This window comes from Lygodium microphyllum, chromosome 29 (assembly GCF_053477565.2).
Source record: "Lygodium microphyllum isolate KBCC chromosome 29, Lygodium_microphyllum_v1.1.10, whole genome shotgun sequence".
NCBI classification, from domain to species: Eukaryota; Viridiplantae; Streptophyta; class Polypodiopsida; order Schizaeales; family Lygodiaceae; genus Lygodium; species Lygodium microphyllum.
Window position 1 is genome coordinate 99122091 of NC_141163.1, and position 27861 is coordinate 99149951.

Sequence of the window (27861 nt, forward strand, 5' to 3'; positions counted from 1 at the left end):
CTTCCTTCCATTGATGGGTCGTAAATCCCTGATTACAACTTAATTACAGCAGCAAACAATTAATGCAAATCTGAAAAATACAAATTTACCTACTGATCTTGGACAATGCACACCCGATTGGCTCTAAAATTGGCGCCCCTTTCGGTATTTCTTTAGCTTTATTGAATAATAAGCTGATTTACAATGGAATTTTTCCAATTCCTTTCGGTATTCCAACTCCGCTTGTTATGATGAATCACCAGCAAGTCTTTAATCCGATTTGCCCCTTGATTCGGGCAATCAATTGGCCTTTACCCACTTTACAGAGGATGGAAATGCCCCAAATTCAATGGTTGGCTAGTCCTCCATTGAATTCAGCTGAAATTCACCTCAGTCTTGTTGAATCTAAGTCTTGGAGCTTCCAATTTTTGGCACGCTTCCCAAGGTTGTCGCTAAACCCTAATTTTTGCTGTAAATTAGGGTTTACAGCAGAGAAGTTTACAATTTCTCAGCCTCCAAGGGTCCAAATGCTGAGATCTTCAGAGCAAGGCTGTGAAATGACTGGGAGATGAGAGGGAAAGCTGTAGAGAGAGAAAATTCAAAGTTTTGTCGTGAAGAATGACTGAAAATCAGTCAAATGCAGCTGCTTCCCTGCCACAACAACTTGTAGATGCAAAGAACTGAAGAAAATCAGTCATTTACAGCTGCTACCCTGTCTCAACAGCCTGTAGCTGCTGCCTCCTGTTGTTGATTGGTCTTCTTCTGCCCTTGGCAGCCTCAGAAGGTCCTCCAATGGTTGCAAATCAAATGAGCAGCCTCCTCTCCCTCTCCCTTGCAGGCTGAATTTATAGAAATGCTTCTCTCCAGCCTCTAAAGACGTTTTTCAGTCTTGCATGGGCATTTTTGACAAGTGGCAACCTTTCCAAATGGTTTTTTCAACATTTTTCATAATTAAATATTAATTTTCAGTCTTTAAATATTGAAAATTAATCTAATAATTATTTAGGTGCCCTGAAAACTAATCTGACTGGCCAATAATTAAATTGGCTAGGCAACTTCCATTCCCAAGTGTCTCTGCGCCATCTTTGACCATCAAATTGGTATTAGATATCATTAAACACCACTTCTCTAGTGTCACCAACTGACACTTATGGCCAAAAGGATGACCTAGGCCAACAATTGGCACCAGATATCACCAAGTACTTGTGCGGCATAACTTATAGCAACTTTTGCCTTTGACATCTCGTGATTTCTTCGAGTCATGGGCTTCTAAATTTACTTTAACCCCAGTTGCACCTCACATGTGCAACATTTACTTAATCATGTGATTGAAAATTAATCCACATGTTAAGTGAGGTTTCAAAAATACATGTCCTTATGACAACCCTGCCCCTTGAAATCCTTGCAATCGTCCTCGATTACATTGCCAAATGTATCAAAAGCAAAGTACTACATTGGAATTTCCATAGGGCATTATAGTCAACACAACATTGCGCACTGCTTTTCAAACATTCCTATGCCCAACATACGTTGAAAATTACGAATCAACATAACGTAGCATAAGACTCACAAAGAATCTCAAAAACATTGCCAGATTATCATGTGATATGTTCATTTCTCATGTGACATCGTCCTTGCATCATCAGAAATCCATCTCTTAGCACAAAGTATTCATGCCTTTGGCCATTGCAAAGCCGATCATAAGCATTAGCAAAGTCCAAATCAGATTACTCTTTCATGGCATCCAACTTAGTGTGATTTAATCATGCCGACGAGACTGAAATTTGTGGCTTACGTGACAGTGTATCAGCCACAATATTCCTTTTACCATTAATATGTACAATCTGAAAATGAAACATAGAGAGAAAATTTGCCCATCTCATATGCTTCTCTGACAACTTTGTTTGCATTAGAAAGTACCTCAAAGTTCGATGGTCTGTTCGCACTGTAAAATCAATCCCCAACAAATAATGTTTCCATGTAGACAGTGCATGAATTACAGCCAAGAGCTCTTTCTTATAGACTTGCAAATTCTTTTCTGCACCGTGGAGAATTTGGCTCTCATAAGGCACAACTCGGCCGTCCTGCATAAGAACAGTCCCAATGTTGTTACCATATGCATCACATTGAACTATGAATGACTTCCTTAGATCGGGCAACACAAGCATAGGATCTGAAGTCATCTTTTCCTTCAACTTTTCAAATGCTGAAATTTCCATTGCTATCCATCTAAACGGCACATCCTTCTTCTGCAAGGCATGCAATGGAGATGCAATTTCAACAAACCTACGTATATACTTCCTGTACTAAGAACATAAACCCAAGAAGTTGCAGATCTCATGCACATTCCTCAAAGGTGGCCATGACTGTATTGCTTCAACCTTTGTAAGATCCATGCGAATACCTTCAGCCGATACAATATGCTTCAAAAAGTGGATTTCATGCAAGAAGAATTCACTTTTCTTGTCATTGATAACCAGCCTATGGTCACAGAGTTCATTGTCACGCAGTTCATTGAACACCATATCCAAGTGTTTTCTATGCTCTGTCTCGTTCTTTGAATAGACAATCATGTCATCAAAGAAAGTGTCCACAAATCCTCTATGTGGCCTGAAGATACGATCTATCATGTGATTAAAACCGGCTGGAGTATTTGTAAGTCCAAAAGGCATATCAAGAAACTCATACAATCCAAAAGATGTCCTAAAAGCTGTCTTAGACACATCTTCTGGTCTAATGCGTATTTGATGATACCCACTTTTCAAATCTATATGGCTAAATATGGTTGCCCCGTGCAATCTATCCATAACATCATTGATCCAAGGAATCGGAAAGCGATTTTGTATTGTGATCTTGTTCAAAGCACGATAATCAATGCACATATACCATGAACCATCCTTTTTCTGCACCAAAAGCACTGGAGAACAAAAAGAAGATGAGTTGGGCTGAATCAACCCTTTTTCTAACAGCTCATTTACCTGTGTCATAATCTCCCCCTGTTAGGCTGCACCGACTCTGTAGGGTGGCTTATTAGGTGGACTACTTCCAGGGATAAGATCTATGCCATTATCTTCTGGCCTTTTAGGTGGCAGCTGTCCTGGAAGTGACTAAGAGAAGCAATCAACATACATTTTCAGAAATGACATGCGATCCTTCTCTAGCTTAGACATGTTCCCAACATTCTCACTATCATCTTTATCCTTAGTAAAAACCAAGTACGCTGAAAGATGATTTTTCATTACTTTAGAAATGGTAGCTGTAAATACAACAGGGACAGATTCACATTTCAACTTTACATCAAGTATGAGTACCTTTCACTTATGCTGAATAGTAATCTTTTTTGCACGAGAATCAATCATTGCATACGTACGGTGACACCATGGCATACCAAGCAATACATCACAACCCTCAAGTGGAGCAATGAAGAACTCTTCGCTGTCCACATATCCTTGTATGTGCAACTGAAGCTTTCCAATGAGCGGTGTGACAGGCTCTGCATGGCCTTTACATGCCATTCCAACTTCTCCCATGGGTCCCATCTCATCCTCTCTGATGCCTAGATAGGCGGCCATGTCAATAGAGATGAAGTTGACTCTCGTGCATCATTATCAAAGAAAATCAATGCATGTTGATTCCTAATTTTGCCCCATGCTCTGCACAACTCAGTAGCATCATCATTGGGCTGATCACTAACAACATCAGGCACCAATCCCACTGATGTTTTAGGCTTCTTTCCTTTAGAATCTCCTTGATTTTTTGATTTTCCAGCTTGCTGTCTATTGGGACAGTCCCTTGCAATGTGACCCTCCTGTTCACAAATAAAACATTTATTTGCAGCCATCAATTCCCTACGTTGTGCCAATGTTTTCGAGCCCTTTCTTTGTTGTTTTGTCCTCTTTTTAGGTTGACATTCAGATTTGTCCCTTTTCTCTGTCTTAAACAACTTTTTATTCGGCTTCTCCCCACTCTCTAGGAAGCCCGAATCCTTCCCACGCAACAAAGCATCTATTGTAGCAGCAGTCTCTGTAAGCTGAGATACTAGACATGGTGGATTTAATACAAAAATCCCTGATTCCTTTGGGAAGATAAGAAACATTTGGCTTAGACTCAAAGTACACCTCATATGGAGTCATACCAACAACAACAGAAGTAGGAGAATCATTAAGGATGTGAACTGTGGTAGCCATAGTCTTAGCCCGTAGACTAGACATTGAGGTGTCTCACAATGCTCCATCATGGTACGGGCCATCTCGATCATACTGTGATTCTTCTGCTCCAAGATGCCATTCTTCAGAGGGGTGTTTGTATTGGCAAACTCTTGATGAATACCACAATTTGCACAAAAATGAGCAACCTCATTAGAAACAAATTCTTCACCCTTATCCAATCGTAAGGTCTTTAGCTTCCGGCCTGATTGGTTCTCCTCAAAGAGCAACGAATTGATTGTATGATCTTGCTAAGCGGGATGTCTACACGAGCCGTGATGTTTGGCTTGTGGAAGTTCTATCCTTAGAGGGGGATGAGTAACACCCTATTCTTGGAGATCTCGGTGATAGCTAGGCGCCAACGATTGTTCCTTTGGAGCATGTGCCTCTTGAGGACTCTTTTTCGGATGAGGAGCTTAGTTCTTAGCCATCAGATTCACCGGTTGCTCCCCCGCCGTCAGTGGATCTTTTAGAAACTTCAGCAAATGGAGAGCAACAAGGCAAGATCTAGCCTCCTCCTCGTTGGGCTCCTGATTTGTGATGTAGGGATTCAGGGGGTCCCTGAGGAGTGGCAGCTGTAGGGTGGCGTGTAGCGTTCTTGGAGAAACTAAGCACACCACACTGAGCTTGTTTACACTATTTACTATTTTATGACTCGTGTCATGCAAGATCGGGAGCTCACTTCCATCAAGGAGGCTTTACAGCACGATCATTGGCGGAGAGCGATGGAGCAAGAGTTGGAGTCGATTGAGAGGAATGGCACTTGGTATCTCGTGCCGAAGCCTCCTCATAAGAAGATCATTGAAGTCAAATGGGTCTTCAAGAACAAGTACCGCAATGATGGCACATTGGACAAGCACAAGGCCCACCTTGTTGCTCAAGGTTTTGCACAACGCCTCGACATTGATTTCCATAATACTTTTGCTACTACAACTTGGATGGCCACTATTCGTGTAGTTCTTGCCTTGGCCAGCCATAGAAGATGGCCGGTCTATCAACTGAATGTGAAGTTTGCTTTCTTGAATGGAGAGTTGAAGGAGGAGATCTATGTAGAGCAGCCTCCTGGCTTCGGTTCTTCTGATGGTAAGGTGTACAGGTTGCAGAAGGTTCTCTATGGCCTTAAGCGGGCTCCGTGTGCTTGAAATGAGAAGATTGACTCGTTCCTCCAAGAGAAATTAGGGTATCGGCGTTTCAAAGCCGACCTGAAATGCCGACCCCCAATTATATGTACATACCTGAGGTGGAGGTCGTGTGTTGTTTGTCCTTTACGTGGACGACTTGATTGTGCTAGGTGGCTATACTCAGATGGTTGAGCAGATGAAGGTAGCACTTCATGAGAAGTTTGAGATGATGGATATGGAACTTCTTCATTTCTTTCAGGGATGCAAATCTCTTACAACTCCTATGGACTCAAATTGGAAGGCTATAGCCCTTTCCAATTCTCCTTTGGTGGATGCTACCCGATATAGGCAGCTGGTTGGTTCCTTGATCTAGCTTCTTAATACCTGTGTTGACTTATGTTATGCTATGGGTGTGCTAGTTGGGTTCATGAGTGAACCCAAGATGGTGCATTGGCAGGTTGCTCAAAGGATTTTGTGGTTCCTATGGGGGACTCCTGATCTTGGGATCTATTATCCTGTTGGTACAAGTGCTATGGACTTCGTACTTATAGGTTGGAGTGATTCAAATTGGGCTGGTGATGTGGATCAACGGAGGTCCACGACAAGTTATTGTTTTACCTTGGGCCCAAGCTTTACTTCGATAGCACTCTAGATACCTTAGCCTTCTACCGTGTCTAGGATCTGAGAAGGGGTGAGTTTGGCATTCCTTGGACACATAGTTTCAGATCTGAGAAGTTTTGCAAAAGCAGTTTCTCCAGCAATCCATGTGGATTCAGTCTGTACAGCAGGCGTCAGGGAGCACGTGGCATAGTCGGCTAGTTTGCTGCAGTTGGACAGCTGCATTAAATGCAGCTGACCTACATTATTTTGGCATTTTTCTTGACCTATATATTGACCTTGATTTCAGCAGTCTCCAATAGTTTTTCTCATAGATTTCAGGCTGCAGACTGTGGGGACTGCCCTTGGGGCTGACGGAGACTGAGGTCTTTGAGGTGGAGACATATGTAGATATTCTATCTGCACCTGTGTATATTTCTGCATCCTTTATAGCATTCTTCACTGCAGATTTTCTGCGTTTCACTCTCTCTTTCTTTCTCTCTCTCTCTCTCTCTCTCTCTCTCTCTCTCTCCTCTCTCTGTTCACTCTGTCTTGGTCATTCGCTTCCGTGTTACTTCACTCTGACATATATAAGTAGATCAAAATGTGGAGAAGATAGTGGTGGGATGGGAGGGAGTTGAGAAGTGTGGTTTACTTGCTCAAATGAAATAGACGATAGAGATATACTTGATGAAGGGTATTTGCTTTGAGAGTCTCCTCCATTAAAGTCAACATATTGAAAATCATTTGAACCATGCATAACTAAAGAAGAAACAAGAGAGGGTTTTGGCTCATATGACTTAAAAGGGTTATGCAAACTTGACATAAGACATGGCTATGATGAAGGAGATGGATCACTAGATGTACCAAATGTCAGTGGTGACCGGGAGGCACGAAGATCGAGGTAGTCAGTGTTCGTTACGCGCAGCGAGACAGAGAGTGAGAGAGAGCAAAGTTAAGAGCGTACACGATTTGTGGGTACAATGACGAGTGTACCTCTTTAGGTTTTTTTAGATAGATATATATGTGTAAGATTTAAGTACAAGTGCTAAGGGTGTGTTCACACCCGAGCACATTAAAAGGCACGAGGGTCTTTATTCCTAACAACCTCCCACCTAAAGGCAATGCGCCTTAAGAGGAGAAAAGAATCAGCTAAGTCTAGGTATGTACAAAACTGAAATACATATATTTATCCAACTCCCATCATCTGTCGGCGATGAGTAAACCTCTCTGTTGGAAGACCCTTTGTGAGAAGGTCTGCAGGATTATTATCTGTATGCACTTTGACAAGCTTAATGCTCTTGCTGTCAAGCACATCTCTAATGAAGTGGTATTTCACCTGTATGTGCTTCGTCTTTGCATGAAAGAGAGGATTCCGTGCTAACATGATAGCACTTTGACTATCACAATGGAGAACATGTAGCTCTTTGATGCCGAGCTCTCCCATCAGATGTGAAAGCCATAAAGCCTCCTTGCATGCCTCAGTGGCAGCCACATACTTTGCCTCTGTAGTAGACAATGCAACACACTTTTGTAGCCTGGAGATCCCAGAGACTGCTCCTCGTGTGAAGGTAAACACATATCCGGAAGTGGACTCCTTGCAATCTACATGACCAGCATAGTCTGTATCCGTAAAGCCAACGATAGATGCCTTATGCTTTCCAAAGCAGATACACAACTCCTTTGTGCCCTTGAGGTATCTTATAATACCTTTCACTGCTTCCCAATGCTTTTTACTAGGATTTGCCGCGTATCTGCCAACAACTGAAGCATATGGTATCTTGGCCATTTCAGCCTTCTCATCATCAGATGTAGTGCTGTCCTCTGTACTGAGTTTCACATATGGAGGCAATGGAACCCCAATCGTTTCCCCCCCCTCCATATTGAAACGCTGCAAAACCTTGGAGATATACTCCTATTGAGATAGATAGAGCAATCCTTTCGATCTATCTTTGAGTATTCGCATGCCAAGAATGTGATTTGCATCACCAAGATCCTTCATGTCAAAGCTGCTATAAAGACGTTGCTTCAGTGAGTCCAAGGCATGAGTATCCCTGCTAGCAATCAACATGCCAGCAACATACAGAACCAAGATAATCAGGCTGCCATCTGTTGCCTTCTTAGTGTACAAGTAGTGATCCACTTGACCTCTATGGAAACCTTGAGATTGCATAAATGTATCAAATTTATGATACCATGCTCTTGGTGCTTGTTTCAACCCATACAAACTCCTTTTGAGTTTACATACCTCTTTTCTTTCCCCTTTTCAACAAACCCTTTGGGCTGCTACATATATATATCTTCATGTAGGTCACCATGTAAGAATGCAGTCTTTACATCCATCGGTATGAGCTCCATATCTTTAGCTGCAACCAAGTCCAAAATGGTTCTTAATGTAGTCATTTTGACTACAGGAGAGAAAATCTCATCAAAGTCAATTCCATCTTCTTGCTTGTAGCCCTTCGTAACCAATCTTGCTTTATACTTTGGTGAGGAATCAGAAGTGACCTTCATCTTGTAAACCCATTTGCATGGAAGTGTTTTCTGCCCTTTAGGCAACTGCACCAAGTCCCAAGTGCCATTTTTCTCAAGAGATTCCATCTCTGACAACATGGCTTTATACCATTTCCTGCTGTCCTGTTTGTCCATTGCTTCGTTGAAGCAAGATAGTTCACCACAGTCTATCAACATGACATAATCAGCCACATTGTTTGCACGAGGATTGAATCTGTCAGGTTGTCTAGTAGCCCTAGACAATCTCCTGACCCAATGATCATTGTTTGCTAGCTGTTGAGCATTTTCAGCTTGCTATCTTGGCATTTCAACTTGCAAATCAGCATTAACAGCTTGCTGTCCTGGCTGTTCGTGCACATGTAGTGGCTCGTTCTCAGGGGCAATAGCTGGCTGATCATTTCCAGCATTATTTTTTGCATTTTCAAGTTCATTTACAGTAGGTATTTGCTGTTGTATAGCGGACACATTTTACTGTCTAAAAGGTATTTCTTCCTGGAATACAACCCTACGGACTTCCTCCGTTCTTTCGGGCTGTTTGTGCATGCGAGCTTCCTGGAAGATAACCTCATTGCTGTGTACTACTTTCCTTTTCTCGGGATCCTATAATCTATACCCCATTTCACTGTCCAAAAGGTATTTCTTCCCGGAATACAACCCTACGGACTTCCTCCGTTCTTTCGGGCTGTTTGTGCATGTGATCTTCCCGGAAGATAACCTCATTGTTGTGTACTACTTTCCTTTTCTCGGGATCCTATAATCTATACCCCATTTCACCCTCGTCACCATATCCTAAGAAAATGCATTTACAGGACTTTGGCTTAAGTTTGCTGCATTTTTCATTACGAATATGCACAAAAGCCTTGCAGCCAAACACTTTCAGGTGAGTATATGAAGGTGGCTCGCCCGACCACACTTCTTGGGAAACTCCCCCTCCCAAAGACCTGTTTGGTGGTTGATTAATCAAGTGTATGGCTATCATAACAGCCTCTGCTAAAAAACCATGGGGTAATGCAGCATGAGATAGCATCGTACGGACCTTATCTTGTATGGTCCGATTCATACGCTTTGCAACTCCATTTTGGGGTGGATTATGAGGGGCAGTGAGCTCCCTCTTTATCCCTTTGCTGTCACAAAATGCCTAAAAGGCCTTGGACACATGTTCCCCACCATTATCAGAGCGAAGACACTTGAGTGTCTTATCAGTTTGATTTTCAACCAATGCCAAGAATTTTTTTAACTTGTCAAGCACTTCATTCTTGCTATGAATAGGATAAACCCATATCTTTCGTGCAGTATCATCGACAAAGGTGACAAAATATTTCTTTCCCCCTAAAGATAATCATGGCATCTGACATACATCTGAATGTATTAACTCTAGAGGAGAAGATTTTAGCGAAAGAGACTTTTTATGAGACGTCTGTGCATGTTTACCATAAATACAATGATCACAATGCTCAAAATTAGCATGAGAAGACAAGGCAAGTAACCCAAATGAGAAAGCACTTTCATTCTTGTTTGACTCATGTGTCCTAACCGGCCATGCCACAAAGAAACACTTGGCTGCTTGGTCACGGCAACAACACGATCACTCACACTAGATACATGGAGAGGATACAAAGTATCACTTTTACAACCTCTGGCAATCACTCTAGATCCCTTACAGATCTTCCATTTTCCATCACCAAAGGTGGTATGAAAATCATCATCATCTAGCTGTCTTGTGCTAATCACGCTCTTCTTGAGCTGAGGTACATGCCGTACATGCTGAAGTGTGAAGATAGAGCCATGCTGAAACTACAATTGCACACTGCCAATACTTGCAATGTCACATGCATAGTTGTTCCCAAGATGGACAACACTATGTCGACCCCTTGTATAGGCAAAGAACTACTCACGACGAGGAGTGACATGAAAGGAAGTGCTTGAATCGAGAATCTAGGTATGCATGTCATCATCTGTATTTGCAAGTAAAGCATGTGCACCAAAGTGTGAAGAGACCAAGTCGGACTGCCACGTGGCAGTCCGACTGGCTGCCCGACCAGAATCTGACATCGCTAACACCCCCTCTCAGAGCCTGGGCGAGGCAGAAGCCTGAGGGATCTGGCATGTCTCCAAAGTAGAGCCTGGGGAAGCGCCTTTGTAAACAAATCTGCAAGATTGTCCTCCGTCTTGCAGTACTCCACCATGATGGTCTCATCCAGAAGCTTCTCTCTGATGAAGTGGTACTGGATCTCTATGTGCTTTGTTCGGGCATGGAAAACAGGATTCCGTGCCAAGGCAATGCAACTCTCATTGTCGCATTGTAGCAAAGTAGGACGAGTCTGGGGGCAGCCAAGCTCCTCCAACAATCTCCGAAGCCACACAGCCTCACATGTGGTGGAAGACGTGGCCCGATACTCCGTCTTAGTAGACGAAAGGGCTACCGTGGGCTGCTTCTTGCTACTCCAAGAGATAACACCTGCACCTAAGGTAAAACAGTAACCTATTGTAGACCGCCTGTGGTCCACATCACCAGCCCAATCCGAGTCGCTCCAACCTGCAAGTACAAGATCTGAACCACCTGTGCCGGCTGGATAGTGAATCCCTAAGTCAGATGTCCCCCTCAAATACCGAAGTATTCTCTGGGCAGCCTGCCAATGCACTGTCTGAGGTTCACTCATGAACCCCGCCAAGAGACCAACAGCAAAACAAAGATCAACACGAGTGTTGAGGAGCCAAATCAATGATCCAATCAACTGACGATAGCGGGAAGCATCCGCCAAGGGAGAAGCTGAATGGGAAGTGGCCTTCCAGTTCGGATCCATAGGAGTAGAAAGGTTCCGACAATCCTCCATCGCAAAAGAAACCAAGAGCTCCTGTACATATCTGTGCTGAGAGATGAAAATCCCCCTCGGAGACTGATAAATCTCATGGTCCAAGAAGAAATGGAGTAGACCCAAATCCTTCATCTCGAACGTCTGATGTAAAGCTGCCTTCGTCTCTTTGACCTTCTGTGCATGATCGCCTGTGACAATCAAATCATCAACATACAACACAAAAAGCACACAACCAGTCTCGGAAGTGTGTACATAAAGCTGCGGATCGGCCTTGGAACGCCGATATCCCAACTGTGACTGAAGGAATGAATCAATCTTCTCGTTCCATGCACGCGGAGCCTGCTTGAGGCCATATAAGGCCTTCTTCAACCAGTAGACTTTCCCATCTGAAGATCCAAAGCCAGGAGGCTGCTCTACATAGATCTCTTCCTTCAAATCACCATTGAGGAAGGCCGACTTCACATCCAACTGGTAGACAGGCCATCTCCTATGGCCAGCCAAGGCAAGAATAGCTCGAATAGTCGCCATACGAGCAGTGGGGGCAAAAGTGTCATAACAATCAATCCCTAGGCGCTGTGCAAAACCTTTAGCAACAAGGCGAGCCTTGTGCTTGTCCAAAGAACCATCGCTAAAGTACTTGGTCTTGAAGACCCATTTGACGCCAATCACCTTTTTATTCGGGGGGCAAGGCACGAGATACCGAGTGCCATTCCTCTCAATAGCCTCCAACTCGGCTTCCATAGCTTTCTTGCATGGTGCAGATTGTAAAGCCTCCTTCACGGAGGTGGGCTCGCGATCCTGCATAACACGGGTCATCAAACAATAGTTAGAGCAAACAAGCTCCGTAGAATGTGCTTGGTGCCTCCGTGACCGCCGTGGACCATCCTGCGGTCCCCACTCCTCAGGGACCCCCTCGATCCTTGAATCACTGAGTGTGTCACGGGCCCAACGAGGAGGAGCCCGGACTTCTCCTCGGCTCTCTCCATCAGCTGAAGACTTTGGGATATCCACCGGTGGTAACTCCTCGGGGGTGACCGGTGGAAAAGTAGACTCTGTCTCGAAAACAAAATCGGAATCAAAAGGCGCGGGCTCCAAAGGAACTGTCTCGGGAGCCCAACTCTCCCCTGGATCTCCAAGAATGGGATGTTCCTCACTCGTTGCTATGGCTGGAACCTCCACGAACCGCACATCTCGACTGGTGTACACATCCCGCTTGACGGGATCATACAAACGATAGCCTTGGGACTGAGAGCTGGAGCCAACAAACACTTGTCTTCGGGAAGCTGCTTCAAATTTATCACGATGAGCCTTGGGAATGTGAATATAGGCATCACACCCAAAAACCCTAAAATAAGAAACATCGGGCTTAGTCCCAAAGTAAGCCTCAAAAGGTGTCATCCCATCAATGGCCAAAGTGGGGGATCGGTTGAGGATGTGAACTGCAGTAGCCACAACCTCGGCCCACAGAAACTGAGGTGTCTGTCGGTGCTCCATCATGGTGCGCGCCATCTCGATTACACTCCGGTTCTTCCGTTCAAGAATTCCATTTTCTTGAGGAGTGTTAGTGTTAGCAAACTCCTGGTGAATACCTTTAGCTGCACAAAAATGAGCAAACTCATCAGAAACAAATTCACCACCCTTGTCGGATCGCAAGGTCTTCAATCACCGACCAGATCGGTTCTCCTCAAAGAGAAGCCAATCCTTGAAGTGGGAGAAAGCCTCGGACTTCAACGCCAAGAAGTAGACCCATGTCATCCTGCTGTAGTCATCTACGATCAACATGAAGTATGAGCTCCCTCTCAAGGACTTGTTCCTCATAGGGCCACAAAGATTCGTAGATACAAGCTCCATCGGGGAAGTAGACCGCCGCGAAGCTTTGTTGGGAATCGCATCCCTATGCTGTTTCCCACGAATGCAGGAGGCACATGGCTGCTGGCTCACTACTATGTCCGGCAACCCTCGAACAAGTTGTCCACGTGACGCCCTCCGAAGATAATCATAGTTGAGGTGACCAAACCGAGCATGCCATAGCTCTGACTGTGTCTGAGAGGTAAGAAGAAGAGTAGGGAGGGCGGTAGAAGACGTCAATTTGTAGATGTCGTTCTCCTCATATCTTGATGAGAGAACCTTCCTTGACCCACGATCAAGGACTCGCACCGAATCACTGTCAAACTCCACCAAAAGTCCAAGTGAATAAATCCTATGAACCGAAAGTAGATGATACACTAACCTTGGCACATGCAATACCTTTGAGGTATGGGTACCACCACGTCCATCTGGAATAAGCTGCATCTCACCTCGTCCTGCAATAGACACCGAAGAGCTATCTCCAATGAGAATCTGCCCATGCGAAGGTTGCAATTGGGCAACACCAATTGTTGAAGGAGTCATGTGCCAGAGGCACCACTGTCTACGATCCACTCTTGAGCCTGGGAAGCTGTCATCGCAGCATCAGAAGCATTCGGTGTAGAGTCCTCAATGACCGCTAGATGAAGAAACGCAGCTGATGAGGGTGCAGCCACCGCTCCAGAATCCTTCGTGTCCTTCTTATTGGTGTCCTTCTTGTCTTTGTCATGGCAATCCTTCTTCCAATGGCCAGTCTTTCCACAAATATGGCATGTGGATTCTTTGTCCTTGTCCTTCTTTGACTTGTTGTCCCCCTTCTTCTTCTTCTTTTGGTCCTTCCCCTTCTTTTGAGAGGCTTGACCTGTCAATGCCTCTGACTTGGAAGCATTCTGTCCCTTCAGTTGTTCCTCTTGGTCCAAGACCATAGGAACCAACTCTTCCCAGCGAAGAGTGGACTCACGCCCCGAAGCAATAAGGGCGGAGTAGAAAGCACCGAATCGTGGCGGCAACTGGGACAAGAGTGTGATCGCCATGTCTTCGGAGGAAATCGGCTTCCCCGCATTCTGAACCTGCATCTGAAGCTGTTTAAGCTTGTTGATGTGCTCCCGCAACGAAGAAGACTTGGTCACGGACAAGGTCCGCATCTGTACCTCCAAAGAAACCCGCTTCATAAGGGTCATCCGGTTATACATCTGATCAAGCTCTAGCCATATCTCCGGAGCCACCGTCAAGTGCTCGATGTGGGCTATCACGGTTGTAGTACAAGACAAAAAAAGAAAGGAACGAATCCAGGCATTCAGTTTGTCCCAGTGAGACTGTGCCTTGGCCAACTCCGCATGAGCGGCTATCACGGCTGTAGTACAAGACAGAAAAAGAAAGGAACGAATCCGGGCATTTAGTTTGTCCCAGTGAGACTGTGCCTTGGCGAACTCCACACGAGCATCGGAAGAGAGCTTGGACTCATCTCTCACCGAGGGCCGGTCGATCTCCTGTACAAGCTCCGCCAAATCGTAGGACTCAAGGATGGCCAACATAATCACGTGCTAGATGCGGTAATTGTCGCCATTGAGCTTTTGATCTGCGGGAAGAGTTGGTAAGACAGCACCTTTCGGTCCATGATCGTCTGGAACTCCAAGTCAATCTCTGTAGACATCTGCACCTGTAATGCCTTCACAAACGCAAAAGCAGCCCCCTCGGACTGTGAGAACGCAGCCTGCTAGGGCTCTTTCTTCCGCATCCCAAACCTTCTTCACCCGCCAGAGGCGATGAAAAAGTAAAACCTGCACTTGAAAGCTGAAAACTCAAACTTCCTTCTCTTCAAACAGCAGTAAACAGCAGCAAATCCACCAACTAGACTCCTTTCCCGCGTGCCCACGCTCGCTTCAGCCTTGTTCCGAGGCGCAGCCCTCCCGCTCGCCCTCGAACGCTGGAAACGCAGCTTTGTGTCGCGATGGAATCTTCTCTTCAGGTTGGTTATTCACTCAGCCAGCCCTTCTACACTGCTCTGATACCATGTCAGAGTGTAGCGATGCGGAAGCATGGGACCAAGACTGAGAGAGAGAGAACGCAGAGAAGAGAGAGAAAGAGACAATGGAAGATGAAGATCTACTGTATAAAGTGTGCTGTATACAAAGATATGCAGATATGTACATGGGCGCAGTGCGCAGGACTGTGTGTCTCCACCTCAACGATGCAACCTGCTGTTCACCTCGAAGCCCACTGCAGTTTGCACAATCTCCTGTCTGAAATCTGCGAACAGAGATGAGATCTGCACGTATCTTCAGCTTGGAACCTGCGATCTGTAGTGGCTGGAAGACTGCAGAAGATCGGCTATAAATAGCCAGAAAAATGGGCGCCAAAATATGCAGGTCGACTGCATTAAATGCAGCTGACTGTCCAGGTACAGGTCGGACTGCCACGTGGCAGTCCAACTGGGCAGTTCGACTGGCTGCCCGACCAGAATCTGACATCGCTAACACTATCTTATTGCCCTTTCCTTTCTCTTTCTTCCATTTGTAGCAACCACGTTTAAAGTGACCCTTCTTACCACAATGGTGGCATTCAACATCTTTGCCACGTGATGTACTGCGTCCCTTGCTATTAGATTTGCCTTTCTGCTGTGATCTGCCCCTAGTATGCAAAGCACTAGAAGACTTATTGGATGCATTGTTTTGCCGATTCATTTCTTTCATGAGTAGAGCACTCTCTACATCAGCATACAAAAGAATCGTATTAGAATTGCTTATAGCAGTCTTGAATGTATCCCAACTCTCTGGAAGAGTGCAAAGCAAAAATTAGCCTTAAATTCTTCATCAATCAAGAACTTCAAGGCAACTAGCTGGCTGAAAATGAAGTTGAACTCACTCAAGTGAGTAGACATTGTTGTATCCTCTTTCATACGCAAATCCATAAGCTTTTTCAGCCAATACACTTAGCTTGTAGCACTCTTCTGTGCACACAGTTCTTCTAGTCGAGTCAATATAGCATATGCAGAATCCAAACCTTCAATGTTGAACAAGAAGGCATCAGAGATCGATAGCTTGATGGTTGAGCGTGCAAGCTCATTTAACTCATCCCAATTTCATGTCTGCGGACTTTGCCCCTTTGGTTTTGATCGGCTTTGCTTGTTTGTTTTGCAACAGGATATTGTAGCACTGTTTTTGCCAAACTGCAAAGTTATGTGCTCCTTCAAGCTTCTTTATGTGCATAAGATTACTACTGTCATTGCTGCCAGCCATGATTTTCAGCCCAAATGTGACCAAAAAATTCAGCAAGTGCAGGCCCAGGCTGTCATACAAGTGACCAAGGTACAAACAAGTACCAACCAGCAGTAAATGACCACTTAGAAGTAGAGATTTCAGATCTGTAATTAAGTTTTCAGAAGCACCAAACCATGTGCTACAGCATTCCACAACTGATTACAGCTGTTCCAAGGGCATATACATCACATTACATGAGAAATCCCAAATTTTAGCTGCAATTTCTGTTGTATATGTACCTACGGGCATAAAATTTGACACGCACAGTCAAAGGCCCCAAAATTTTTGTGGTCAAAGCATCAACCACACATCTGCATTTTCTCTGTTACGCATAGAACATGGCAATTTTGCCAAAATAGAGCAATTTCAGCAAAATCCCCAAAATTTTCCAAGTGTTGATGTCCAAATTGCATGGAATTGAACTTGCATGTATATAAAATGACCAAATGGTGCATAAATTTTGCCCAAACTGCAAAAGCTTCCAAATTGCACGGGATCCAATGTGCATCAATGTCGAGAAATTGGGTAAATTTCAGCCCAATTTGTGCATATACATGAAAAGTCCCAAATGTCGGAGGCAAGATGTTACAAAATTCTTGCAATTTCTAAGACAAATTGTATTGTTCTGTATCACAATCCCCAAACCTAGGAAAAGCCCCAAATTTTCGAACCAAGATTGCATAGGATTCACTATATACACTTCTCCTATGCACGCTGGGCACTCTAGGATTGCTTCCCAAGTACAGTCCACTCCCCCATTTTATCCCCCCTATCCACCGTACTTTCATTATATACCTTCTCTATCTCCTAGCACTACCACTCTTATTGCAATAGCCAAGAATGCCTTCATAGATAAGACTTGTTTTAATGGGTGGAGTTTCACCACTTGGTCGAATTTCATGCAACAAGTGCTTTAATCTTAGGGACTTTGGGACTTTGTTGTTGGTACCGAGCCTATGCCGGCAGACCCTCGATTAGCTCACCTTAATCACATCCGTCAATAGAGAGGCCGCAATGCTAGCAACCATAGCCAATGTTGAGTTAATGCAGGGGTTGCTTTTTGAGTTCCACTCTCAATTACAACATTCTCTCCTAGCATTTGAGCCCTAGAGTCTTCTCATTGACCACTATGCGGCTCGAGATCACACTCAATGCATCAATCTCGATTTTGAGCTTCAGGCGTTTTCTATTAAGGAAGGGGATGATCTGAAAGTCAAGTTGGTTGAATATCAGCGGTTACTTGTGGAGTTTGCCACTATTGGCTCCCTAAAGTTAGGACGATGATCAAGGTACATTCTTCTTAAACAAGTTGCTCAACAAATACTTTTCATTTTATCCAGCACATTATCTCACCACCTAGATTGCCGACCTTCTATGAGTTTGAGTGCCAGTTCTTGTGTTATGCAAGATTGCATGATCAAGTCTACAAGAAGTCTTCCACACACATCCATTTAGAGAGGCGAGGGTTGGTTGCCTCTTCTTTGGGAGGGAAAACCAACATTAGCAAAAACTCGCAAGATGCGAAGGCAAGCCAAAACAAGGGTGACACCACTTTCTCTAATGGAACCAAAGAAACATGACCCCTTTGGCAGCAAATTTCTAAGAAAAATAGGTTTCGCACAGATTGCCAAAGGTCGGGTCATATGGACGAGGAGTGTCATACCAAGGCCCAGAGTTTTCTTCCTAGAAAACTACCGCAGACTGTTGCAACTATCTTCACTCTGAGTGGCCAATCTAGTGGGGTTACACCTCCCATTGTTGCACGGTTTTGCTCCATCTACCCCAACAACTGCTAGATATGTGGCTTGCGGACGGTCTTAGCAGCCTATCTCCTTCACTACTCTTGAAGGATTAGTTGATTGGTCTGCTTAGTGACTCACCTATTGCACTTTATGCATCCATTCCTAGGACATCCATTGCATCTTCTAGGACTTCTTCCCGCCTTGCGATATGTGATGGTGGCCACACACTTAAGTCTTTTTCTTTTTAGACTTTCATTGCATACTTACATACTCATTGTATTGCACTTACCTTTGCTTTCTTTTATTTTTAGTTTTGTTTTTTGGAGCATCTTTTTACTCACCTTTGTGCTTGTAGATTTTGATATTTTGGGCTAACATATAGGCTTGCACCAGTCCTATCTGCGTTGGAGACAGGAGATGCACGCCGTTTCTTTTATGGTTCCATCTACTTGGAATTTTACTCTATCCTTGCTCTTCTAGTAGGTATGGTTTATCATTTTCATTCACATAGTTCTCAGTACCATCTAAAGATCGACATCCTCAAGCTCCTCTTCCTTCTTTGGCATCGAAATCTAGGTTGAGAGGGGGTTCTTGCCCTTCTTGGTATTCTATAGGTTTCGACACTCGTCTTTTACCCTCCCCCTTCTTGTACCTTTCCCTATGCATTGCATGATTTTATTATCTTTGTACTGGGTTGCTTGGGCAAGCGAATAATTTTCCCATGAGGGACACTGTCCAAGTGGCACCTGTTGCATGAACATTCTTTAGTATGTAGTATACTATGCATCCCATTGTGCAGAGTACCACTAGACGGATCCTAAGTTGTTTCCATTGGCGGATTACACCACCATTCTTTATGCAATACTTCTTCACCTTTCCCTCGTCATCGACATCCTCGAGTAGTGGGGTAAGCTTGTGCTATTTTGTGATGTGTTGGGTATACCATCTCTACTCTCGTCTTTTGGACCACTGTTTCTTACTCAGCCGCCACCCCTAAAATTAACTTTCCATTTTTTAAAAAAAGAAAAGAAAAAACTCAATGTGGTTCCATCCGCCTTTATAGGGCTTAGTAGGCATTTGGACAGACGACAAGCACCCTTTATCTGACACCTGTTCCTCTCTGGGGGTGAATACTTGGACTCTCTTGGTAAGATAACCATTGCCTTTGTAGGCTTGGTAGGCTAGTGGGTAGCCGATGTGCACCCTTTGTCTGATGCCCTAGCTACTCTAGGGTGGCACGCCTTGGGTAAACATTGCAGGCCTTCCCTTTTAGGTTTAGTTTCGGGCCTAAGAGGGAGTGTTGATCTAAAATACACTTTACAATTGATTAGCATTTTTAAATAGACCCAAAACATGCTTAGTTAATGGAAAACATAAATTTGGTGTGTGGTTCGAGAGAGTTTTAGTGGTCTTCCAAAACCCTAATTTTTGAGGCACCCTTCAATATCTATAAATAGATGGGTTGCCCACCATTGAGCTTGATCCTTTTGTGTAGGTTTCTCACTCTACCATGCAGATTTCAACCATCAGCCACCTATCATATGCTGTCCAACCACCACCGATTATATCCCATCACTAATCAACCCTAGGCGGCCTGATTTCAGCCATCGCCTTGCTGTTTGGAGGTGTCCATCTGTTTCATAGCACGTGATCAGCTTGTGTTTTCAGCATTTGGTGCCAGGCACCAAACTGCTACCATCTTTCCGACAGGGCGATTATTGTAGTAACTGTGTTTTTGTTGTCTAGTGGGCCGCCTACATCAACAGACACCTCTCCTATTGTTGCTTGACAGTTCTTTGCCTTGGGTGATTAGTTGTCAGCCTTCTTTGGTAGTACATTGTTGCGTTTACTGGATTTCAGCCTCCGACTACTGTGTTTTGATGTCTAGCCTATTGCCCTTCATTATTCAGCACTCTCTCATCTTTGATTGGTGGTTATAGCACTTAAGATACGTCTTTAGTGGACCTCACTCGCCTATTGCCCTTCATTATTCAGCACTCTCTCATCTTTGACTAGTGGTTACAACACTCAAGATCTGTCTTTGGTGGACCTCACACTCCAACACTCCATTGCTTTGCCCTTGGGCATTGTGTACACTCTTATAGTCATTTACAACGTTCATTCACTTCAGAGTTTCTTCTCTCTATGTTTGTCTCTGTGTTTCAATTTTTGCATTTTTGTTTTGCGTTTAGGGTTTGAGTTTTACTTGTCTTTTTCTGAGTCTTTGTGTTTCAATCTTGGTCATACATGCTGTGTTTCCTCGGTGCAAACCCTAGCATATCTTCACATGGGACTCTTGTTGATGGCAGGTTGTAGTGAATCAGTCAGTCATAGTAGGGAAATATCAAATTTTAGCCAATTTTTTGGATGAAACTCTGGAATTTCTCTCTCTGTAGCTTTCTCTCCATTCTTTAGCCAATTCACAGCTTCCCTCAAGAGATCTCAGCAAGCTCAATTTCAAGAGGGTGCAATTGAAGAATTTTTGCTACGAAACCCTAATTTATAGCAAAAATTAGGGTTTACCAACCAGCCTAGGAAGAGTGCTTAGAAATGGGGCTTACTACTTGAAATTCAGTAGTTAAAATATGGGGACTTTAGAGAATTTCAAGAGATCAACCAGCCAACATCAAGTTTGGGGCATAATTTGTCATCCAAGGAGTAGATTGAAGGCCATCTAAATTCTTGTCTTATTGAGGACTTAGGTCTTGGTTGATCTTAGCCTCTAATTTAATTTACTATGATTTATCTTAATGATTTACCCTAAGCACACAAGAAATAAATATGTATTTATATGTTAGGGTACAAATAAGGGTGTGTTCACACATGTAATTTTATACACATGAGATTAATGGGACTTTGCACCCAAAGGGACTTCACACCCAACATGCCTTGTGTTTACCCCTACCTTGTGTGGCCTATGCTCCCTCACAATCCAACCCTGCTGCAGCCACACAGAGAGAGAGAGAGAGAGAGAGAGAGAGAGAGAGAGAGAGAGAGAGCATGGAAGATGTTCTGCACAGTTGATTGCATGTCACATCTGCAGTGTTGTAGACCTTAAATATGCAATTGTGATTTCCGATATAGGCCGTGGCAGTTCAGTACTGCAACCGCTTTGCAATCGCAACAGTTCTGTGGTGCTGTGACAGTCCTGTGGTGCAACTTATCTGCATTTGTAGCAGTCCTTTAGCACCATTGCAGACCTGTGGTACTGCTGAACTGCAAACGTAATTGTCATGTGGTGCTGCTATGTCACAACTTGTATGGTCAGACTGAACAACAGCCACATGTGAGCAATAGTGGAGTCACATCAACACTTGTGACTGTGGTACTCTTGAACTGCAAATGTAATTGTCATGTGCTACTGCTGTCATGAGGACATGTATTTTTGAAACCTCACTTAACATGTGGATTAATTTTTAATCACATGGTTAAGTAAATAATGCACATGTGAGATGTAGTTGGGGTTAGAGTAAATTTATGAGCCCGGGATCTGAGGAAATCATGGGATGTCAAAGGAAAAAGTTGCTATAAGTTATGCTGCACAGGTACTTCGTGGTATTTGGTGCCAATTGTTGGCCTAGGTCATTCATTTAGCCATAAGCATCAGTTGATGACACTAGAGAAGTGGCGTTTAATGGTACCTAATGCCAATCTGATGGTCAAAGATGGCATAGAGACACTCGGATTGTAATCAACTTTTTCTTCAATAAAGCTAAAGAAATACTGAAAGGGGTGCCAATTTTGGGGCCAATCGGATGTGCATTGTCCAAGATCAGTAGGTAAATTTGTATTTTCAGATTTGCATTAATTGTTTTCTGCTGTAATTAAGTTGAAATCAAGGATTTACCATCCATCTAGGGAAGGAAGGCTGGTCACAACTGCTGTGTCACAGATTGCATGTTTAGACTGTAAACAACAGTCACATCTGAGCAGTAGTGCAGTCACATCACCACTTGTGACCTGACTGGCATTATAGCAGGGATCTACACCCTACAATAATAGTCTACAAAGTAGATAAAAAGAAAGAGAGAAGAAGAGGGAGAGAGAATGCAAAGAGAGACATGTTTTCATTCAGGATTGCAATGGCACTGCTCTGCAGTAAAATCCTACCTATAACAAGTCCTGTTTACAACAACAAAAAGGCATGGACTGCATATAGACAGCTAGCGTGCAAAATGTTTGCTTGATGAAATGCCTACCAGCATGCAATGAGATCTCTATGTGGATGCTTTCAATAATACAGTGGTAGACGCCTTGCAGCCGCACATGGATGAGGATGAAATGACCTTGAAATCTGACATGGAACATCCTGAGCCCCTTGTCAAGCATTCCAAGTGAGTTGAGGCCTCCCTGGTGGGAGGGACAAATGCATTGCCTTGCGGGAAATCACAAACATTGCTATGTGCTTCAAAGATGGGTCACACTTTGTCCTATACTCAAGCAGTAGGACAGTCAAATGACTCCTAGGACTTGGATTGGGAGCATCTTTTGGAATTTGCCAACATGTTGCTTGGGGAGCATGTGCAACTTAACGAGGATAATTGTAGTAACTTTGAAGAGAGTGATGTCATCGTTACTACTGTGGATACAAAAATGGTGGTGCGTACATTCTCCTCCTTCCATGAAAAGAAATCAAAGTGGTCATCCTATTCTTCATTGCTAGAATTCCTACAATGTCTTCGGAATGCTTGTGGTTGATGAGTGTTATGCAAGAGAACTCTATGGAGGAGATCTTTGTAGCATCAAGGGGGTTTCATGAGGTCTTGCTCCGATCCCCTCATTGGCACGAGGTTCTTTTTAAGTAAGTTGTCATTGTTTTATGATCGCAAACTAATGCATGTTGTCCCATGGCAGCCCATGGTAGACTTCACAGAATTGCTAAAGCAAGAATGTCCAATTTGGGTGGAAGTGAAGGGCTGCCCAGCCGTGTGTTGGCTCCTTTTACTTGATGGCATGACCAAGATTGGCAAAGTGCTAGGACTCCCTGCTCGAGCCATCAATAGAAATAGAATATGCATGCTTTGGAATACTCTCACAAGCGTTCCACTTGGCTACAAGTAAATTCCCTGGAATGCACACTCTACATTTCCAATGTACTGAAGCCAAAGAGGGGACAACATAGACAAATGAAGTCCCTTCTGTACAACAGGATGATATTGCCACACACAAACACACACACACACACACACACACACACACATACACACACACATATACATCCAATCCACAAAGGGAAATTTGGACAAAGGCAAATGATTGCTTTCACCTCTCACTAATGGTGTCCATGGTCGGCAAGTGGTGCAATTGAGAAAGGACAAAAAGCCAAACAATGTTCAGAACATTGGATCCTTGAAGGATACTCAAAATGCCCTACACACCTATGCGCGCCTTAAGGACAAGCCTTTGTCCCAAGGTGCTAGTGTTATGTCCCTAGATGTCCAAATGGGCACTAGTAGCATTGGTCACAGTGGTCATGAGGTGACTTAGTGCAAATGCACTAAGGGCACCTTGGGGTTAGGACAGTTAAGTTCTATACATAGGACTCAAGGCCCTATTGTGCACATTCATTGTGTGATCACAACTCTTGGACTCTTTGCCCGTTGGCCGATGCATCCGTGCACCGGGATGGTGTGGGTTGGTGGTATGGGACGCCAACCCTTGGGATGTGGTCCGAAGTGCCGCTAGCTCCTAGGCTCAAGGGTGAGCTTGTTTGACTCTATGGTTGGGAGGTGAGTTTGATGTATACTTCCTTTTATGGTGAGTTTGGCTTGTGTCATATCTCGTATGTAGGTTGGATCCTAGGGAGATGCTTTTAACTGGTGTTACACCTTTGAGCATTAAGGCAACCTCTAATTCCACGGCTCGACAGGAGTTATTATGTGCATCTCCTAAGCATTCGGCTTTTGACAAGTGTGGTAAGGTCAATACTCTATGGTCCATGGTAAGGTCATTACTCCATGGGATCATAGATACCCACATAGTGGCACAGTGGATGTGGATCAGCCCTTGACTTCAAAAGCATGTGGTAATGGGACAAACGCCTTTGTTGTGTTGGCAAATTTTCTGGATGAGGATGTTCTTGCTATTTGGCAAATGAAGTTGCAACAAGGTAGCTGCAACCCCACCCTTGATCACCCATCTCATCATGAAGATGGCTGCATGGAATGTTTGAGGTATTTGTTTACATGGCAAGCAATATGCTATGTGGCAAACCTTGCACTCTAATGCTTGGGATGTTTTATGTGAGCACAAGAGTCACAAAGAAGCAGGGAGAATCCTACACTATCATGGCTTCAAGCTTTTCTATGTTGGTGTTTCAACAAGAACTCATTCTTGTGTGTCGCTAATTGTTAGAGAGAAATTTCAACCACTAGTGATCAAGGGAGATGTATCGGTCAAATTCATAGTTGTGGAAATTACATATGAAGGGGAAGTGCTATGGCTAGTGGGTTTCTATGCTCCTAATGATGTTCTTGGTTGTTGCGAGTTATAGCACTAGTTAAGAGCATGCCTCTCCCTTGAAAGGCCTAGATTTATCACGAGAGATTTCAACGTATACCATTGCATTTGAATTCCTAACATGGACTCATGGATGGCTTGGAATGCCAAGATTGGAACACCTTTGCTTCAACAATTTTGAAACAGGACCTATGGTCTTGATTATCTTCCCTAGATCATGGTGACACCTTTCATTTAGCACAACACTTGGAAACTTGGAGCCGCTTGTATTGGCTCTACATTATGCATAATGCTTTTTTTTTTGGAGGTTTTGGAAATCATGGTTTTGCAAGGCTATGTTCTCTTTGATCGCTTCCCCCTAGTATTTGAGATGCATGTGCATCATATTGATTCCTTTTTGAGCCCTTTTGAGCAAGCTCCCATTACGTTTCAACTCCTCCTTCCTCCAGCATGACATATGTGATGGCTACATGCAATAGTTGCTACATCAAATTTCATTGGACCTTCCATCCCAACGGGCAGCTATGAAGAAATGCTCTAAAAATAGAAAACACAACATCAATTGTACGACAAAGTACAAACTGATAACACAGAACACAGTTAGGGTCAAGGTAACAAGATAGAAAACACAATGAATAATGAAATAAATGACTGCTGAATATACAATGCTCATGTAGCAAACACACTATATAGTGAATATTGAACCTTGAACTCTTGCATCTTTGGGATCAAGGTAGAGGTTATGAGCTAGAGAGTGTGTCGTACTTCAAAACGGATCTCGAAATGCGGTAAGGCAATCTTGGTGTGTTGAACACTGACAAATGTAGCCAGAGAGGTTGGATTTGATGCAAACAGGCAGTGAGGAGAGAGAGAGACTAAAAACGCAGGTACCTGAGGTCCTAGCTTGCATGCTTCCTTTGCTAGGGAAAATGTAGTCCACCTAAGTATCTCCGATGGTAAAATGGTCACAGATCCGCAAGCAATTGTGCAAATGTGCAAAACCTATTTCATGGACTTGCTTGGATCGCAAGCCTCTGTTTCTCATGCAATCGGTGTCATGAGGACATGCATTTTTGCAAACCTCACTTAACAGGTGGATTAATTTTTAATCATATGTTTTAGTAATGTCACACATCCATTTCCACCACACTTTTTTGTAAACCACTGTCCATTATCACAATAATGAAAAAGAAGAGTGTTCAAACATCACATCATACACCCACCTACCCACCTAGGCACATATTATGCTATGTGTTCTTGCCCACACTTGCCCATGCACACGAGATTGCAGTTCAAAGGTACATTTGCTTGTAAGGCTTGTTGCGGCACAAAGACTATTGCAGTCAAAAATGTCGTGTAACTTAAGCTTTGGCTCATCGATTTATTGCTGTGTGTTTATTGAGTAGCAAATCCATGGTCCATTGCATTTTAGTTAGAAAGCTTATTATGGTCACAAGTTTGTTGATTCAGGTTTTGACATGTGAAATTGCCATTTTCCTAATGTTTTGCAGAATCCAACAGATCTGCTGTCAACCTTGAGCGTAGATTGGATCAAGAGGGACATCCTTTGGCCATACCTTCCCATGATGCTGTTGCTGTTGCCATGCCTTCATGGAGTTGGAGAGAACCCATGGCAAATGGTAAAGTTTTAAGACCAGAACCTAAAATGGATGCTTTATTCAAGTGTGCTGTAAGAGAGAGGACAATCTTACTGTACTTGTCACTTGACCACAACCGCTAATTGCTCAAATGTCAGTTGTTTCATTCTTGTGGATTCACATCTAACAAGATTTAATACAGGTGGAGATCGTGCCACACCTTATGAAGGGAGGGTCATAACAGTCAACTTTGGTAACATAGTAAAAAGAATTGGAATTGATGGAACAGCTGCAGCCATAAAAGAAGCAATCCAGTCCACATTTGGACTCCGCTCAAAGAGGGCATTCTGGCTGGAGGATGAAGATGGAGTTGTACGAAGTCTTGATCGCGAGATGCCTCAACGAACTTACAATGTGTGTTTAGATAAAGGTGCACATTATGAAACATTCAAAAGGCCTTGTTGTTTGTTGGCTTTATATTTTGTGCTGGTCCATATTAGTCTTGTGGATAGCTCTCAAGCATCACTTACATTATGATATTCATTAAGACACTATCTGGATATCTATAGTGTCTACATTTTATTCAAGAAAATGTGCTAAAAAAGATCATTCTATGTGCATCCAATTTACCCTTGGGTTTTGCAAATGGTTTGTGATCATGCAGGTTTGTCCATTAAGATATGCGCACATGATGAGAATGGCAATTTGATTGAACCAGCAGAGGAAAAGACATTCTATACAGAAGATGGTTTTTATGAGTTCCTACGGCGGAGAGGCTGGTCTGGTCTACGTGAGGTTGCAAGTTTCAGGGATATATACACCTTTGAGGAGCTTCGACCTATGTGTATATATCAGAGATTGTGATATACTTTAAGAAAGAAGAGTTGTTCACTGTTCTTCAGAATGTAATTAGCAACAATTATGCTTCATTGGATAACTGCAATTTGGGTTCATAGTGTTTGTTGCTTCAGAACTCTGGAGAGCATTAATGTATTGATATAGCAGCTTCCAGTTTTGATGATTTCAGTGCTTGTTTCAAGTGCTTGAGTTTGGCTTTAATATGGCCTACTCCAAAAGGGAGACTGCAATGCAGCTCATGGAACAAGAATCAGTAAACTTAGATGTCATCAGAAAAAGTACTTAGTGGCTATCTAGTATGCCTGGAGTCTGGCCAGTAGTCTAAGTTGCATATGTTGTGAAAAGTTTTATCTCATTGTAAAAAGAGAGATTGAGCTCTCCCAAGGCTTGTCAAATGACTACTCAATCACCACATTTGAACTCCACTGTCAAGTAAGGTGGGTGGTCTGCAATGAAGTATCTGTTGTATAGATTATACTTTTTCCACTCTCATCACAAATTCTCAAGTTTGTAAAGTCTTGTGGAAACCTATTGTTTTCAAGTTATGAATCGTTTTTCGAACACATACATATTGAAGACATTCCCTTCTTCAAGATGTCAAGCACTTTGATGAGATTTACATGCTTAAATGTGAAAATAAAACACATTTCTCTCTTTTCCTTTTTTGTTTTGTAACTCTCTCTTTTTCATAGCAAGGAATTGTATGTATTAATTATGAAAAAGGTACAAGATTACAAGACAGAAGATGGGTATAGGCAATCATGTAGAAAAAGATACAAAGGCATGGCAATTGAATTGAGGAGATTGCTCTATGCCAAGGTACCAAATCCTCCCAAGGGAGAACAACATACTGAATAAGATCTAGTT

General features: G+C 43.4%; 1 protein-coding gene across 3 annotated transcripts in view; it reads left to right on the forward strand.

Moving 5' to 3' along the window:
- LOC148010955 (trihelix transcription factor GT-1-like) overlaps positions 1-27500 on the forward strand; it is a 31813-nt gene extending 4313 nt beyond the window's left edge. The window contains exons 2-4 of one of the 3 annotated variants that reach the window (XM_087671271.1): positions 26050-26178; positions 26339-26566; positions 26801-27494. In XM_087671271.1, the coding sequence (XP_087527397.1) occupies positions 26050-26178; positions 26339-26566; positions 26801-27000 (557 nt within the window). In that variant the 3' untranslated portion in view covers positions 27001-27494. Of the gene's footprint in view, positions 1-26049; positions 26179-26338; positions 26567-26800 lie in introns of all 3 variants that reach the window. The other 2 variants (XM_087671269.1, XM_087671270.1) reach the window with 2 other exon arrangements.
- Positions 27501-27861: the final 361 nt, after the last annotated feature.